This window comes from Vulpes vulpes, chromosome 15, assembly GCF_048418805.1.
Source record: "Vulpes vulpes isolate BD-2025 chromosome 15, VulVul3, whole genome shotgun sequence".
In the NCBI taxonomy this organism is placed as follows: domain Eukaryota; kingdom Metazoa; phylum Chordata; class Mammalia; order Carnivora; family Canidae; genus Vulpes; species Vulpes vulpes.
Genome location: NC_132794.1, coordinates 48,726,854 through 48,743,905, shown reverse-complemented (window position 1 = coordinate 48,743,905; position 17,052 = coordinate 48,726,854). Strand labels below are relative to the sequence as shown.

General features: G+C 45.2%; 1 protein-coding gene across 1 annotated transcript in view; it reads left to right on the top strand.

The window, feature by feature from the left end:
* Window positions 1-17,052, top strand: part of EHD4 (EH domain containing 4) — a 76,715-nt gene that overhangs the window by 49,563 nt on the left and 10,100 nt on the right. Inside the window, exons 4-5 of the mRNA XM_025998527.2 lie at window positions 7,327-7,739; window positions 16,780-16,944. Coding sequence (XP_025854312.1) covers window positions 7,327-7,739; window positions 16,780-16,944 — 578 coding nt within the window. The remainder of the gene's footprint in view (window positions 1-7,326; window positions 7,740-16,779; window positions 16,945-17,052) is intronic.

Below are 17,052 nucleotides of genomic sequence, written 5' to 3'. Positions count from 1 at the left end.
TGGGAAAATCCATTACTCTCCTACTGGGTACAGTGGATGCCCTGATGTACCGGCCAGTATGACTGCACAGCACTTGCATAAGCCAGGGTGTATCTGCAATTAGAATCATAGCTTTAGGGGCACCTGGGTGGCTCAGTGGCTGAGCATCTGCCTTTGGCTCAGGTTGTGATCCCGGGGTCCTGGGATCAAGTCCTGTGTCAGGCTCCCTACATGGAGCCTGCTTCTCCCTCTGCCTATGTCTCTGCCTCTCTATGTCTCTCATGAACAAATAAATAAAATATTTTTTTAAAAAAAGAATCATAGCTTGGGATCCCTGGGTGGCACAGCGGTTTAGCGCCTGCCTTTGGCCCAGGGCGCGATCCTGGAGACCCGGGATCGAATCCCACGTCAGGCTCCCGGTGCATGGAGCCTGCTTCTCCATCTGCCTATGTCTCTGCCTCTCTCTCTCTCTCTCTCTCTCTCTCTGTGACTATCATAAATAAATTAATTAATTAATTTAAAAAAAAAGAATCATAGCTTTATTTTAGGAGCAACCCTGGGCCTTTAAGACCAGCTGGCAGAACTCCATCTGTTTCACAAGGAGAAAAGAAAGGCCTCTGGACCTTCAAGGGCTCACTAGCTCTATTTATAAAATATGGACTATTCTCTGCTAAGTTGGATCTTCTATTAGCTATCTTCTGAGCACTGATTCTTTCAATTGGCTCAAGCATCACATCACTGTCACCTTTACCCTTATTCATTGTGTTTTCTCCATGGCTGCAGACTATACTTTGCCCCAGCCATGCATCCTTCAACATTTATTGTGCTCCCACCATGCGGCAGTTGCAATGGCTTTTTTGGGGTTTTTTTTTGGGGGGGGGGTTAATGATTTTATTTATTTGAGAGAGAGTGCAAGAGAGAAAGATTGAGCGGGGGAAGGGGAGAAGGAGAAGCAGGCTCTCTGCTCAGGGAGCCCGATGTGGGGCTCTATCCCAGGACCCCAAGATCATGACCTGAGCTGAGAGCAAACACTTAACTGAGCCACCCAGGTGCCCCTGCAAAAGTTTTTTGAATAACCAGTAGATAACATTTCAGAGACTTTCTAGATGTCAAGATGACTCAAATGTTTCTCATATGTTAACTCCACAGCCCCATGTGATATGTGGATGCTATCATTAGCCCCATTTTACAGATGAGGATATGAGGCAGAGAGAGGTTAAGTAACTTGCCCCAGCTCACAAAACTAATAAATGATGGAGCCAGGATTAGACCCAAGGCAGGCAGCCTGAGTCCAAATATACTTTTTTTTTTCCTGAGGCATAATCGACAAATAAAAATTCTGTATATTGGGATGCCTGGGTGGCTCAGTGGTTGAGCGTCTGCCTTTACCTGAGATCCCAATACCGGGCTCCTGGGATCAAGTCCCACATCGGGCTCCCTGAGCCTGCTTCTCTCTCTGCCTATGTCTCTGCCTCTCTCTGTGTGTCTCTCATGAATACGTAAATAAAATTTTTTAAAAATTCTATATATTGAAGGTGTTATGGCATGATTTAATGTACATATACAGTGAAATGATTCCTACAACTAAGCTAATTAACACACCCACACCTTACCCAGTTACCACCTTGTTTCTAATTGTATATAATTTGTATTAACTTTACACAGTATAGAAATATGTATTTGCAAAACCAGTTATGTTGAATGAAACTATAATAATACCTACCCCAGACTTGTTGTGAAGATTAAATGAAATTATGTGTGTACACTGATAAGAACAAGGCCTTGGTAAGCATATTTTTAGCATTAGCCATTATTATTGTTATATTTAATTTTCCAATTTTGATCACCCTTATACTTTTAAAACAGAATTACGCTTGGCCCTCTTTACAAGTTGATCATAAAGTTTCCTATCATTAGTAACTTACACCAGCTTAAATAACTGATAATGTACTCACAAGTTCAGGAAACAAAACCACTAGATTATTTTTGAGTTTATGAGTAATGATGTGATAGTAGAATACCATGTGTATAAGTGTATAGAGTTCTCTTAGAAATTCTAGAATGAGGAAATTCATATATGCTACCATCAATACACTTCACTGCAATTGTCTCCTTTGTTCTTTCTCCATTCTTTGTTGGAGCCTTGATCTTTCCTAAAGGAAGATACAAATGTGTTAGGCAGGTAAGCCTCAAAAATCTTATCCTACGTGGACAACAGTAAAAGGAAAAAATCTGACCACTGCTTTCCACTAGCTTCCTGTGAGGAAACTGCTTCTGACTCAGGGTTTGTTGGTTTTGTTTTTGTTTTGTTTTGTTTTTTTAATTGGAAGCACTTTTTCAAGAATAGATCTCTTTGAATACCTGAAACTAATACAATGTTCTGTGTCAATTATATTTCAATTTTTTAAAGCCTTGAAAAAAGAATCTTATCTATGTCCATCTCTTATGCAAGAATGAGGAAGACATGGTCCCTGCAGTTAAAGAAGTTATGATCCAATGAGAGAGACCCATTTATCCATCAAATTATAATATACTCTGTAAAGTATAAGCAAAGGGCTGGGGGTGGGAAGTGGTCAGAAGAAGGAGCTTTTAAGTCCATGTATAGCAGGGGTTGGGGGGACAAATAATAATAAAAGTTTATATTTATTGGAAGTTTACTAAGTTTCAACACTATATTGAGCACGTTAAGAGAATTTTCTCATGTAATCATTCAATGGCTCAATTTTACAGATGAGAAAATTGGGGCTTAAGAAAGTTAAGTAACACGGAACTGAATCAGGGTCCGCTCAGGTATTTTGAAGAATGATGAGAATTTAGCCAAATTTCTGGGTCCTAAGCCCAAGGGGAAGGGCTTGCCAGGACTTGCTAGGCTGAGTTCCAGCATGAGCAAAGATGAGGAAACTTTAATAAATTTAAAATTACATCTTCAAATAAGCAGATTTAAATTCCATGTTTCCTCAGTTCTATGATGTGCCATCTAAACATCTATTGGTAACTTTTTAGAATAAAAAGAAGCTATTTTAGATGCATTTAGACCGGTAGTAAAATAGATCTATCTGTGCCATCCTATGCGTTAGTATTCAGTCTAGAGTGGTGGTCCTTAAACTACCAGGCATTCCCAACTATCTGGGAGATTTAAAAAAAAAATGCAGATGACCAAGCCCAGCCTCAGGGATTCTGATTCTGTGCTTCTAGGGAGAGGTCTGCAAATCTAAACTTTGGCGTGCACCTTCTTTTTCTGAGTCTAATACGAGACCATACTTTGAGATTCAGTGATCTGAATCTCAGGATCAGTAGGTCCTTCTGAGTCAGTTTTCCTTCAACAGATAGACTAAATAACATCATTAAATTAAATAATTTCTTTAAAATCAGATGGAACTTTTCAGTAGATAGGTACTTTTCGGTAGATAGGTACTTGGTGCCTATCTCATAGCATGAAGATATAAGAATTGAGCAGACCTATTCAGCCTTAAAAAGGAAGGAAATTCTGACAAATTCTACAACATGGATGGACCTTGAGAGCATTGTGGTAAATGAAAGAAGCCAGTCACAAAAAGATAAATACCCTACAATTCCAGATGTATGAGATACCTAGAGTAGGCAAATTCATAAAGACAAAATAGAATGTGGTGGCCAGGGTTGGAGCGGGCAGGGAGAAATGAGAAGTTAATGTTTAATGGGTACTTAGTTTCAGTTTGGAAGATGGAGAGTTCTGGAATGTATGGTGGTGATTGCACAACAACGTGAATGGGCTTAATGCCAATAAAGTGTACCCTTGAAAAATGGTGAAAATGGGGAGCGTCTGGGGGGGGGTCCAGTCAGTTAAGTGCCTACCTTTTGATTTTGCCTCAGGTCTTGATCTCAGAGTTGTGAGATCAAGCCCCATGTCAGGCTATGTGCTCAGTGGACAATCGGCTCCAGATTCCTCCCTTTGTCCCTCTCCCCCTCTAAAATAAATAAACCCTTTTTAAAAATGGTTAAAATGGTAAAATACTAATAACGACAACTGTGTATGAAAGAAAAAAAAAAAAAAAAGACCAGATCAATCTATCCCAGCTGTGGTAATTCTTTGCTTTCTCTTGAGATACTTGGTGATTTCATCTCCTTTGATATACTCCATAAGGTGTAACAAATCATCCTTTTACACCTGCTCAGTGACAAACAGATGGAACACAAGTTCCATCTACCTGTACTTCTTAAACCTTAAGTTTTCCTGGTTACTTTAAAACAAGAAAATATGGCCGTGTGGCCATTCCTCCAGAGATGAGTAATGGCCTCACTTACGGTAAACTTACATCTAGAAGCTCTGTTCCCACCAATGTTTTATTTCAATGAGGCATTGGAGTGACATCTTTTAAAAAGACATTGAAAATAACTATTAGGAACCCAAATTTAAGTGAAAGTGTAAATATGGATACTGTCAAGGTCAACCATTCAACCTGGATGGTCCTTGGAGAAAGAGATTCGTTTCACCGTGACTGAATTGACACATGTGTGGGTAGTGACAGCGATGGGGGTGCCAAATTTCTTTTGGCACTATTTATAAAAGTATTGTGGGGAAAATTATTTACCAATCATGATTCCTGGTAGCAAATCAAGGAAGCTGATTCTGATGTAAGCAGAAAAGGAAATTTTCGGAAAATCAAGTTATTCACAGAATTAATGGATAGGTTGGAAAGCTAGTCTCAAACACTAGGTTAGGAAGCCATCACCACTGTACTCTCAGTTTAGCACTTCTGCCATGAAGAAATTCTCATTTTCCCTGTGTCTTTCCTTCACTCCCTCAAGATTCAACACCCCACTCTGGTGGAAGGAGATGATTCTCTGGTTCTAGATCACCTGTCCATACCCAGCCTGACAATGAGTGGGGTAAGGGACTGCCTGTTACACCTTCAGCTTCTATGGCCCACATGGGACCCCTCACCCAGTAGGAAAGGTGTTCAGCAAAATTCAACTGCTTTCCCCTCCAGTGTCCACACACACGTCCTTTTGGTGGTCAGTTCTAAAACATCTTCCTGGCTCCCAGGGCACAACACCATCATTCATCTGCTGAGATCTGCTACCCAGTGTCTGGGGCTATTTGACTGACCCAGGTCAGGCTGGAAACAGAACCTACCTTGGGAGGCAGTTTGTTCTGGCCCTGCAAGGACAAAGCTGAGAGTGAAATCTTGAGGCTGAATCTTTACGTACTGCTGTACGACCCCATTCAACAGGTCTTTAGTTTTCCTCTGTTCTCACCTGACTGCTGATCACAATGAAAATAAACTCTGGCCCACATTCCGACAACTCTCTTTGCCCTCCTTGTCCCTAAGGAATCAGGGAGTGCCATCATGAGACAGAAGAGAGAAGTGAAAAGTATGAACAGGAAATACACAAACGTAATGATGATAAGCACCACGTTCAGGGCAGTGCTTTCCTCTGGGGAATGTGCTTGGTCCCCAAGCACACGGGGGCGGGGGGTAGCATTTTGGAATGTTTTGTTTCCTTATTAAAACTGTCTAAATCCCTTTGTTCTTCGTCTACTCCCCTTACACCTGTTCTTCAAATTTATGGAAAGTTTAGTTCATCAACTACCTTTATTTTTGAAAATAGATCATCCTAGATGTTTTCCCATCTACCTTAGATCCTTCAGAGTTCATCAATATCCAAAATAGCGTTAATATTTGTGCTGTAGTCTATAATCTGTTGGCTTTTGAGTATTGCTTTGTTTTTTAACATTTTATGTGAGCGTTGTCATGCTGTATGTATCTTTTTTTTTTTTTTTTTTTTGTACATATCCTTTTGAAACTGATTTTTTACTCTCCAGTCTTTTGGAGATTTGCCGGTGTCGACAAGTAAAAATCTAATTCATCCTCACTGATATATGAGATTTTGTTATATAAAGAAAGAACACTTAAATTCCTTAAAGTATCTGAGGCAAATAAGGCCAAGAATCAAAATTTATTAAAGTTATGTGATGGGGGGGCAGCCCGGGTGGCTCAGCGGTTTAGCCGCCTTCAGCGCAGGGCCTGATCCTGGAGACCCAGGATCAAGTCCTGCATTGGGTTCCCTGCGTGGAGCCTGCTTCTCCCTCTGCCTGTGTCTCTGCCTCTCTCTCCCTCTCTGTGTGTGTCTCTCATGAATAAATAAATAAAATCTTTAAAAAAAAAAAAGTTATGTGATAGGTATATCAGCATTCATCATATTATTTTCTAGACCTTTATGTCTGTTTGGAAGTTCTCAAAATCTATAAAAAGAGATGATAGAACTAAAGTAGGGGGTCAGGAAAGGTGCCATCTCAGCTCTAATTGGGCTGTACCTACCCTGAGCCCATAGCTCATCAGACTGAGATTAAAAATAAGCCTTGTGGGACTGGTACTCTGTTGTCTGCTTTTCATGGGCCTCTGCCAACCCAGTGGGGGTGCCCGAAACAGGCCTTGACCATGGTCTGCAAAGAATGTTTATGGAGCTGCATGATTTGGAGCATATTGGCATGTGGCCAGAGCAAGCTCAATAATTTGTTGTGGGCCTAGCAAATTTTACAAAAGAAACTGGCAAGAGACCATCTCACACAATGGCTGTGAGACGTGGTTTTTAAAAAATATTTACAACTTACTTAAGATATAAATAGCTCAAATGATAAATATTGGTCACAGTTTTGTGACCAACCTTTGGCCAACCTTTGGCCTCCTTAACACTCTTAAATACGTAGGATAAGGGAAGATAATTCATCTTTTGTTGTGCTTACTGGGCACCCTGTGGGACCTTGAGCGGCCCCTGGGTTTTCTTCCCTCTGCACCTCTGCTACTTTCAGAATAGCAAGCCTTTTATTTTTTATTGGTGTTCAATTTGCCAACATACAGAATAACACCCAGTGCTCATCCCGTCAAGTGCCCCCTTCAGGGCCCGTCACCCATTCACCCCCACCCCCTGCCCTCCTCCCCTTCCACCACCCCTAGTTCATTTCCCAGAGTTAGGAGTCTTTATGTTCTGTCTCCCTTGCAGAAGGGAGAGCTTTTGACCAGAGGTCTTTGGTTTTACAGAGCTATTGATCCAATTTGCTGTCAATCCCAAGAGCCATACCAGGTGGAGTAAGGGGCTTATGAGGACTGCATGAAATCACAGGTCTGGGAGAGAGCGATGCCCTTCTTGGGCCTTGTTTCTTCCCCGAGAAGGGCTCCTGGGACGCTCCGTGTTAACTCCTAAATGCGTCCAGCCCCGGAGGGGCTCCTTTGAAGTGATATTCAGGCTGTGAAGCCTCGGCTGCCTCCCTGGAGGTGGCACTCTGTCCTTGGCCGCTGCCAGGGACCCAGCGAGTCCCCAGCCCCAAGCAGCCAGCCACACTAACGTGCCCTTCTCTCCACCTAGGCTACGACTTCTGCCAGGTGCTACAGTGGTTCGCGGAGCGCGTGGACAGGATCATCCTGCTCTTCGATGCTCACAAACTGGACATCTCAGATGAGTTCTCGGAGGCCATCAAGGCCTTCCGGGGCCAGGATGACAAGATCCGTGTGGTGCTGAACAAGGCTGACCAAGTGGACACACAACAGCTGATGCGCGTCTATGGGGCCCTCATGTGGTCCCTAGGCAAAGTCATCAATACACCCGAGGTGCTTCGCGTCTACATCGGCTCTTTTTGGGCACAGCCCCTACAGAACACTGACAACCGCCGCCTCTTCGAGGCAGAAGCCCAGGACCTCTTCAGAGACATCCAGAGCCTTCCCCAGAAAGCGGCCGTGCGCAAACTCAACGACCTCATCAAGCGAGCGAGGCTGGCCAAGGTGAGCCAAGGAGACACCCCGGGCAGCAGGGGACCCTTCCCTCTGTCTCCTCTCTAAGGGAAGGTGGGCATGGGGGAGGCTCCATTCACATGCCCTAGGGAATGGAATGTGGAAAAGCATAAGAAAAGAGCCTTAAGATCAGAATGCCTGTTTAGATTCTGGCTCCTACTCTGTGATCTTACGCAGATCCTGTTTCCAGTTTCCAAACCTGTTTTATAATCTGTGAAATGGAACCAATAAGAGCACATCAGAGGACGCTTGTGGGGATCCGGTGTGACCTTACCTGGAGGGCACACAGGGAGGGATCAATGCACTCACCACCTGGAGCTGCTGTTTTCTTAGGACAATGTGAATGTAGCCAGCTGAACCAGAGTGGGGTGCTCAGATGCCACCACCAGTCATCCCATGCCTAAGGCACAGAACCCGATGTGTGATATCACTGCCTGGAGCCAGAGTCACCCTAGGAGGAGGTTGGTTCAGCCTGATGCACTGAGTGTGCTGCCCTGAGGGCCATACCACTTCCCCATTCAGGGTGGTGGCCTGCAAGCACGCACACTGTGGCTCTGGGCTCCTCCACCTCGTAACTGAGCCTTTTGGCAGGCAGCCCCAGGGCTGTGTATTACCCGACAGGGTAAGTGGTCATCTGCTAACCATCCTCAAGTACTATAGTGGACTCTGTCACATCTCTGAAGAGAGAAAAGTGCATGACTCCTCTAAGAAAAAGTAGGAGGGAAAAGGTTCTCTAAAAGCTGTGTGCACATTTCATAAAATCCTATTCCTCAAATGCTAGAAGTGCCTCCAGAGTTTTTCAAGTGTCCGTGATCATGTAAATGTAACCTAACCAATGTATAAATTCCCAGGCCCTGCCCCAGAGCTTCTGATTCAAGTGTGTGTGTGTGTGTGTGTGTGTGTGTGTGTGTGTGTGTGTTTGTGTGTGTGTGTGTGTAAAGCTCCCCAGGTGATTCTGATAATCAGCCACATTTGGAAGCCAGAGGTCAACCACTCCCTAATTTTAGAAGGACAAGCAATTTCTCCAAGGTCACCTAATCCAGGAGTAACAAAACTAGGACCAAAAGATGGCCCTCCTGCTCTCAGCCTAGCCCTGTCATGTCAGCTAAAACCAGTCCACAGGCCTGCCTTGCCAAATCCACTAGTATCCTGGTTGGGAAGGGAAGGCAGCTTACTTCCCCTTCGTCTTCTGGTGGCAAAGAAACCATGCGCCTCCCTTACCTTCTTAGTGCACAGAAAGTGACTTCTGGTCTGGCCTTGGGGGTCCAGCAGGCCAGCCTTCTGGAATCTACCACCTCTTGGCCTCATTCAAGCAGCATTTGCTCAGCACCCCTGGGTCAGGGCTGGGGAGCCTAGCTGGTGGAGGAGGAGGCCCCAAACGCCCTATTACAAAATGCTGAGTCATGTGCAGAGTGTGGACACCATGCTCTGAGGAGGGGACCTGGCCAGGGGAGGCAGGGAGTAAAGGCACCCTTTACAGAGGGTGACTGCTGGGCAGGCAATCAGCCTTCTCGCACTCCGTCATCGCTGCCCAGCAACCTCCGTCTTCATGCCCACATGTTCACCCAGCGGCTGCCCTCCTGTATCCTAAGAGATGCCTCACTGCTGCTGCGGCCCCATGGTTAGGACCTCCATCCGCTCTTTCCCCCTCTGCTCACCTTCTGTCCCAGTGCATGCTCACACATACTCCCATCTTGCTCAGCTGATCTGTAGTCCCGGTGCCCTGTGAGGCACCATTCTTTATCCTGTCTCCTGGTCCAGGCTGGTTCCTTTCTGGAGCTACAGCCACCTTTATTGCATTTCCACAAGGCAGTTGTGCTAACCAGTTTGTAAATCCACTTATTTGCAGCTTTCCTGATTTCTTTCATGTGCCAGTCCCAGGCCTAATGCTCGGTGGCAGGAAGTCTGGTTTTACCCCTTTAGTAGTCCCTTGGCATGTAGTGTTTCTCTTCTTCAGCTGATTCATCTGAACTTACACTTGAGGGCACACAGTACCCAAGAGTATTTCATAACCAAGGCTGGTAAATCACGTGCTAGCATTTGGAGATCTCAGGATTGTTTTGGAACTATTAATAAATGCCCATGGACATTTCTATGTTACCAGCCCCTGCTGAAGGCCCAGTGACCCAAGACGCAACTATATTCAGTCAGATAAATAAATAAAGAGCCAAGAGTTCCCTGGGAGCACCAAGTGCCTTGGGACTCCTCTGCCCTCCTTGAGCATAATTATGCCCTCTGAACGCGTGGCCCAGCCTGGCCACAGAATGCTGCTCTGTCCTGACACTGGGAATAATGAAAGCCCTTGTATCAACGCAGGGGGTGGGGGGCCAGAGCGGCCAACTTGCTGAGCTTACTTCTAGGAAAAAAAGCTTGTCTTTTTTTTTTTTTTTCTTCCTAAGAATAGTATCTGGCTTGTTCCTTTTCATAAAGGAAAACATTTAAGTATGGATGTTTCCAGCTTGAGCAAGTCAGTGCCAGTGTGCTCCCGGGACAGTACCATCCCGCGGAGGGGACAGGAAACAGGCTCAGGCAGAGAAAGAGCAGAACTCAGCACAGCAGCCTTAGCTACCAAGCAATGGCATCTGCTTTACACCATCTGCAGTCTGATGGCCCTTTATGAATTTGTTGCTTAAATGGGCAAGAAGTCACCCGAGTTCTTCTCTTTGCGGTGTTTATATTTCATGAAAATGCTCTTTGATTTTGGTGTATTGATCTTCTCCTTTTGCTTTTGCAAGCCAATCCTTACTGAGGGTCTGCAGTGTTCCAGAAGCTCTAAGATTTGCATTACATGTGCTATTTCATCTGAGCTGGTCCAGAACTGCACAAAGTTGGGCATTATCTTTGTTTCTTGTGTGAGGGAATGGAAGCTCAGAAAGGTGAAGGTGGAGTACCTGGGTGGCTCAGTCGGTTAAGCATCTGCCATCAGTTCAGGTCATGATCCCAGGGTTCTGGGTTGGAGCCCTGCATCGGGCTCCCTGCTCAGTGGAGAGTCAGCTTCTCCCTCTCCCTCTGTGCTCTCTCTCTCTCAAATAAATACAATCTTTAAAAAAAAAAAAGAAGAAGAAAGAGAGAAAGGTAAAATATCTTGCCCAAGGCCTCACAGTGTGTGTGAGTGGCAAAATATAAACCCAGACCTTAGTTGGTTTGACTCCTGAGTCTGGAAAGCATTCACCTGAAATGCAGAGTGGACAACATCTGTAGCTTCCCACGATGTCCTTGCTTTTTGCATTCATCTGTCACTTTGTGTAGTCTATAAAATGGTTTATCCACCAGAACCTGCAAAGTTTAGAGGTTTATCAAGCTGACATTTTGAAAACATGCAAAGGATAAATTTTCAGATGCCACCTAGGAGGTGTCAGATCTGAGTTAGGGGGTGGAATGTGTCTATTTATAGAACACCTTCCTTAGGCAAAATTCACATCCCATCCAGAAGTAAAGCAAGCATGTCCTGTCGTTAATGTCCTGCTGGGTTCTGCAGTGATCAAACTCAAGGTACCATAAAAATGACACTTTACTAGAAAAATGGCACCAAGGATCTCTTGAACTTTAATGATTTCCTTGCTTTTTCCTATATATATATATTTTTTCAACAACTGTATTTCAAGGAACAAGAAAACTTTAGAGTGGGTTTTTTGGTTAACCTCAAAGATTGCATCTCAATGATATCAGTAGTCATCCTTTTTTGAAGACTTTACAATCTGAGATGCTAATCATGGTTCATTTCATAATTTTTTAAGCTATTTTGGGAAAGCCCAAAAAAGTGTTTAGAAAATATGATTTAGTTTCACTCAGCTATCATTAGAATAGCCAAATTGAAGATATTAGGCTCTTACAGACAAACCCCAAATAATAGTACTTTAATGGAATAAATGAAAAAAAAATGAAAAAAAAATGAAAAAAAAAAAAGTGAGAACTCCACCCTTTATAAATGTTGCCCAAGAGTAGGAAAGGTTCCCACCCCTTTAGTAATCTTCACTCAACAGAAAAATGAGTTAACATTTGAGGAAGGAACAGCTAAAAATGAGAAAGAAAAGGAGAGGTCAGTGATTTTTCAGCATCCACCCTAGGTTTGTGGCATTTAGTTTCGTCTTCAAAGAGTGTTGGTCTCTAGTCATGTGTAAAGTGCAGAACTTAGTTTTCCGGTCTGTCTGCACTGCAATTCCTTCTGTGGAGAAGTTAGATGTTTTACAGTTCACCACCAAATGGACCCGGGCTAAGGTGTGAAGATCCTTCTACAGTGGCTGATGACACTCCACTAATGCTTAGCCCACCAAGGGGCTTTTAAAAGGAGCTCAGTCAGCTGTGGATATGTGTATCAGTTTTGCACCCATGTGGGGAAGCCTGTCTCTTTGAGGGTTGAACTCACATGAATTGGTGGGCCCCCTTGAGTCTCCTTTAAGCTCTTCAGAATTACATGCAATGGTGGGTGCCAGCTTTGATTTCAACAGAAGAACAAGCCCCTGCTTGAGAGGGAACCAGTGAGCTGCTTTTCTCTGCCTCTTAAAGTCCATGGTCTTTAAATCTGATGGGTCTACCTTTTAGGTCTCTAGTTCATTAACTGACTTTTTTTATATATCATCATATAAGCTCACCTTTAAAATGTGCTGATTGCTTGATGTTTAAATGCTATATGCAAGTTTTTAGCTGGGCCTACAAAGATGCAGGTCTCCGACAGATTATGTTAGCTAGCAGATGAGGTTGCATAGTTCTTCCAGCCTGAATCCCCCCTCAAACTACTCCCCAATATCCAGATTCCATGAGGATTTCCACTCCTACTGACCATGAGCCCTGGAAGCTTCCAGCACTCACTACCTGGGCTTACCCTCCACGCCCAAGGTGAATACATCCATCATCACCTGAGTACATGCCTCTTCATCTTGGATATACATGAACATTTGTCACTGGACACAGTTCATGAAATTGTCGCAGAGTATATAAGTTAGCTAGATGTAAATTCATATTCATTTAAAGGAAAGGACATCTCTTTCTGCTCATTGAGTTATTAGCCCAGAGAGAAACTGACATTGTGATTCATTTGACCTCTCCCAAATGATCAGTATTGGGGCTTTCCCAGTTTTATGCAAAGGAAAGGGTGAATTGAACAAGATTAGAGCCCCAGGGTTCAATGTCACTTACTTGTGAATGAAGGGCTTGGGGCCCAGATTCATCATATTACTATTCAAATACATAGAGCTTACTAATATTTTTAATAACTACTAATGACTCAGTAAGAGTTTATTCCTTATTCGGAAAGAACTAAACAACCACAAGACTTCTCTGGCATACTAACCCTCTGACTGTTGGTCTTTGGCTGTTAGGTAATGACAAGTAACATTTTTACTCTGCTTTTTTAGTACAACCAAATCCACGCCCTCTTTTGATTCTCATACTAACAGCCCTGTGAGGTAAGAGTTAAAATTTCCATTTTGCGCGTGAGTAAGCCGAGGTGGGAGACTAGAGTCGCCTGGCATTGCTCAATAAATGCACAGTGGTAGAAGGCTTGAACCTGGCCTTCCAGCTTGGGGTCTCATCATGCCTCCTCCTCCTCCTCTTTCCCTTCCCCCTTGTCTCTCCTATCTCCCTTCTTTTCGATTAGTTTTCTCTCATTATAAAGAACAAAAGTCTTAGGCTGTGTCCACCTCTCTCTCCAGGGACCATCGCCTGGTCTGGCCCTCAGTCTTGTGTTTATCTGGAAAGACTTCTTTGATGCAGAAGGGCAGGAATGAGCCTCTGGGTTGTCCCCTCCGTTTACCAAGAGTCTTTAGAAAGTTATCTTATAACTTATGCCCTCCTGCCAGAAGATTGCTGTCTTCATCCTCATCCTACATGGTGCTCATAATGTCGTGTGCCATAATGTATGTGTTTTTTGTGTATGGGAAAGGAGGCTATATATGACTTTCCTGAAGCATCCCTGGGACTGAGGGACAATCAAAACCAAAAACTCAAGTCACAGTTTTCCACAGGACATGGTTCATTTTCAATTCCAGATTTCAGCAGCTTTAGTAAGATTTGTTAATGCATAGACACAGATAGCAGTGGACTCTAATGTCCTGTAAGGACAGGAAAGAGGCAATTGAATGCTGATGCCAGCTCCACACCTCCTAACTGGCTGTATGACCTTGAGTTAAGTCACATAAATTTAGTGGGAGTTCAGTTAGATACAGATCCCAGATGTAATGTGCCGCAATGCTAAGGATTACGATTTACCTTGTAATTTGATAAGCTTCCTAAAGGCAGGGTCCAAACATCGTATCTGACCCTGGGTTATTGTCAGGATGTCCATGGAAGGGCAGGAGGGGGTGGTCATGCAGAAGCAGCACAACAGGAGACTCCCACAAAACAGGCCAGTAGAACTTTCTGAAAGTGGAGGTTGCTGCTGAGAGCAGCTTGCAGCATGAGCAGAATACCTGAGGGTCATGACTCAGATAGTGCCAGGCAGGGTGGAAGGATGAAGGAATTGAGGCCCAGTTTCTGTCAGGGCACTAGATGCCTGGTATCCAAGGACAGCCCACCATCCAGCAGTCTTGGTCACCAGCCAAAGAACACCAGGAGGGCCAAGATGAGGAAGCAGATGCCAGGCCATGGGTGGAGAGCTGTGGCAGGTGCATATCACCTGCAGTCAGGCCAGGTAAAGCAGGCCCCTGGGCATCAGGCAGTGTTCAGAAACCGGTGCCAATCCTAGTGGGGAGTCGGGCTTCCCTGAGCAGAGGCCTGGCAACTCGAGGGATCCACATTAGTAGGTAGTGAGGGAGCCTTGGGAGCCCTGCAGGGGTCTGGCAGCTGCCCCAAGCCTGTGCTCTGAGGGTGAGGCTCAGTAACAAAGCATGTAGATAGTTAGACTAAGCAGCTTGGGAGTTCATTTCAGTTGGGGTGGCTCCAGCTCAGGGCAGACCTGCTCATGAATGGGAGAGGTATCCACAGGCCTAGTCTAGAAGTTCCGGGAAGACCTGGAAATGACACAAGGACAGCTAGTGAACATATGGTTCTCCCAATTGGGTACGGCAGTCCCCCTAAGTGTTTCCTTGTGGTACAGTGCCCTCTTTCAGCGCCCCCAAACCAAGCCAGGCATTCACTGTCCAGGGCAAGGAAATTACTAGTCTTAGCCACTTATTCATCATATCCTCAGGAATGCAGTTAAAGTCTGACACTCAAACAATTCCCAAATTTGGGGTTTCTCTATATCAAAGAATCAGTTGTAATTTGAAAAATAGGTAAATAAGTTTACTAGTGACAGAGAGGCTTAGACACCTCTGTCCCCATCCATACCTGTAGCAGTAGCCAGGCAGCACAGTGTGTGCTTATGTTGAATGACCTTTATGTAGACGGAAACGTTAGCGTTGTCTGGTCTGAGGCCGTCAGCGTTTACATTATGCACGTATGCACTTATTTTAGTATTCAGATCTTAGCAGAATGTTTTGGGTTGTACCCAGTGTGTGTCTGTACACAGAGGCTCTCAGCTGAGGTAGAGGATGTCTCTGCTTAACCCCTTTAATCAATTTCCATTTTTCCACAAGATTATAGGAGTCTGTTTTCTTCAATAAAAGATTTTCCATAACTGCACAGTCATTTTCTTTCTGTAATCACTGTTCTGCTTGTCATCCATTCCTATTTTATTTTCTTGACTTCTAAATGACTCTATAGAATTCTGACATACAAAGAGAACTTTTGTAACAAACGTTTCTTCATGTCCTAAAGTTGGAAATCAGCAGAAGAGTGGAAATGTTAAGGAAGGGCTTGACACAGCCAAACAGAACCACCACCACCACCCCCCCAGCAGGGTTCACCAACCCTCAGGTGACGGTCCCTGTCCTGCTACTGCCAGCTGATCGGGGTTTCTGGAACTTCCCCTTCATGTACCAGGGGTCCCTCTCCTAGAGGGAGCTTCCGCCATCCAGCCTGGTCCCATGCAACCGATCTCATGCAGAAAGAGCTTCAGAGCCATCTCTAGAGATCCTGGAGTTCAAACTCTCCACAGGGAGATTACAGGAATTTTCATCTCTCTGTTCACTGGGCACAGATTTCCATGCAGATTAGCCACTTACGTCAGATCAGCCATTTCCATCAGCCTCCAGTTTCGTTTCCTGGTGCTCCCGGGCACCAGCCCTGCTGAAACTTTCTTTAGGTCTTCTGGTTCATCACCAGAGCTAAGGTCTTTCTGCCCAGGCCTCACCCACCCTGCTCACTCCCTGCGCAGACTCAAAACAGCAGCTCACAACTCAGCGCCCCCAGGTCTGTCTGCCCACCCCAGCCCGCTTTGAAAGCAGGGAGCTCACGGAGCTCCCTGCACTATTCTGGCCTCTGGTCTCCCAGACCTTTCATCAGCACTGCAGGAGGTTAGCAGAGGCTCAATCTAGTCCTGCAGCGGCTTCTGGCACCCATAGCAGGCTGCCTTCCCCACCTGAGATGTGCGCAGCCACCCACGGCACTGCCCCAAATACGGCCCCCCAGTGTGTTACCTCCCCTCCGCTGTCCCTGCTTTCCTCTCTCCTGGCTGGCCACAGCCCTCCCTTACATCCTCCCTGTCTACAGGGCCCAACTCAGGTGTCCCCTCTCCCTGGCCCTTCTCTCTCACAGCCTTTATCTGTCACTGTCCACACCCCAAGGTCTTTTTCTGGCTCCTCCTCCTCCTCCTCCTCCTCCTGGTCCTTCTTGGGGGCGGTTTTCTCTGCTCACTTTCCCTTGGTGGTCTCAACCACTCCTGTGGCTCTGGCCACCACCTCAGCTCCAGCTCTCAAACCCGACCCCCCCAGGCCAGCTCTCTCTCTGGTGCTCAGAGCTGGAGGAGGGCCTCTCCCCAGACACCCATAGACAGCACCATCCAGAGGTACTTCTTATACCTCACATTCTACACACCCAGAGGCAGGCTTATAATGTACCACCCAACCCCCCATCTCTGATCCTCACCCTTCTGTCTCAAGGGCCATGACCCTGCGTGGGTACCTGTTATGTGTTATGATACCTTTAAGATGCCATCCTGTTTATCTTTCTGGTGCAGTTCTAAATAGCATATGCTTTCTATAAACCCCTTTAGGTCCATGCCTACATTATCAGCTACCTGAAGAAGGAGATGCCGAGTGTATTCGGAAAGGAAAACAAGAAGAGAGAGCTTATCAGCAGATTGCCAGAAATCTACCTTCAGCTGCAGCGAGAATACCAGATTTCTGCTGGGGACTTCCCAGAAGTCAAGGCAATGCAGGTACTGGAAGCCCATCGTAGCATCATGGGCAAGTGATGGAGAGGCAATGCCACCTTGTCTGGCTGGTTGCAGGGTATGCATGAGGGTTTCATGGTTTAAGAAGAGAGA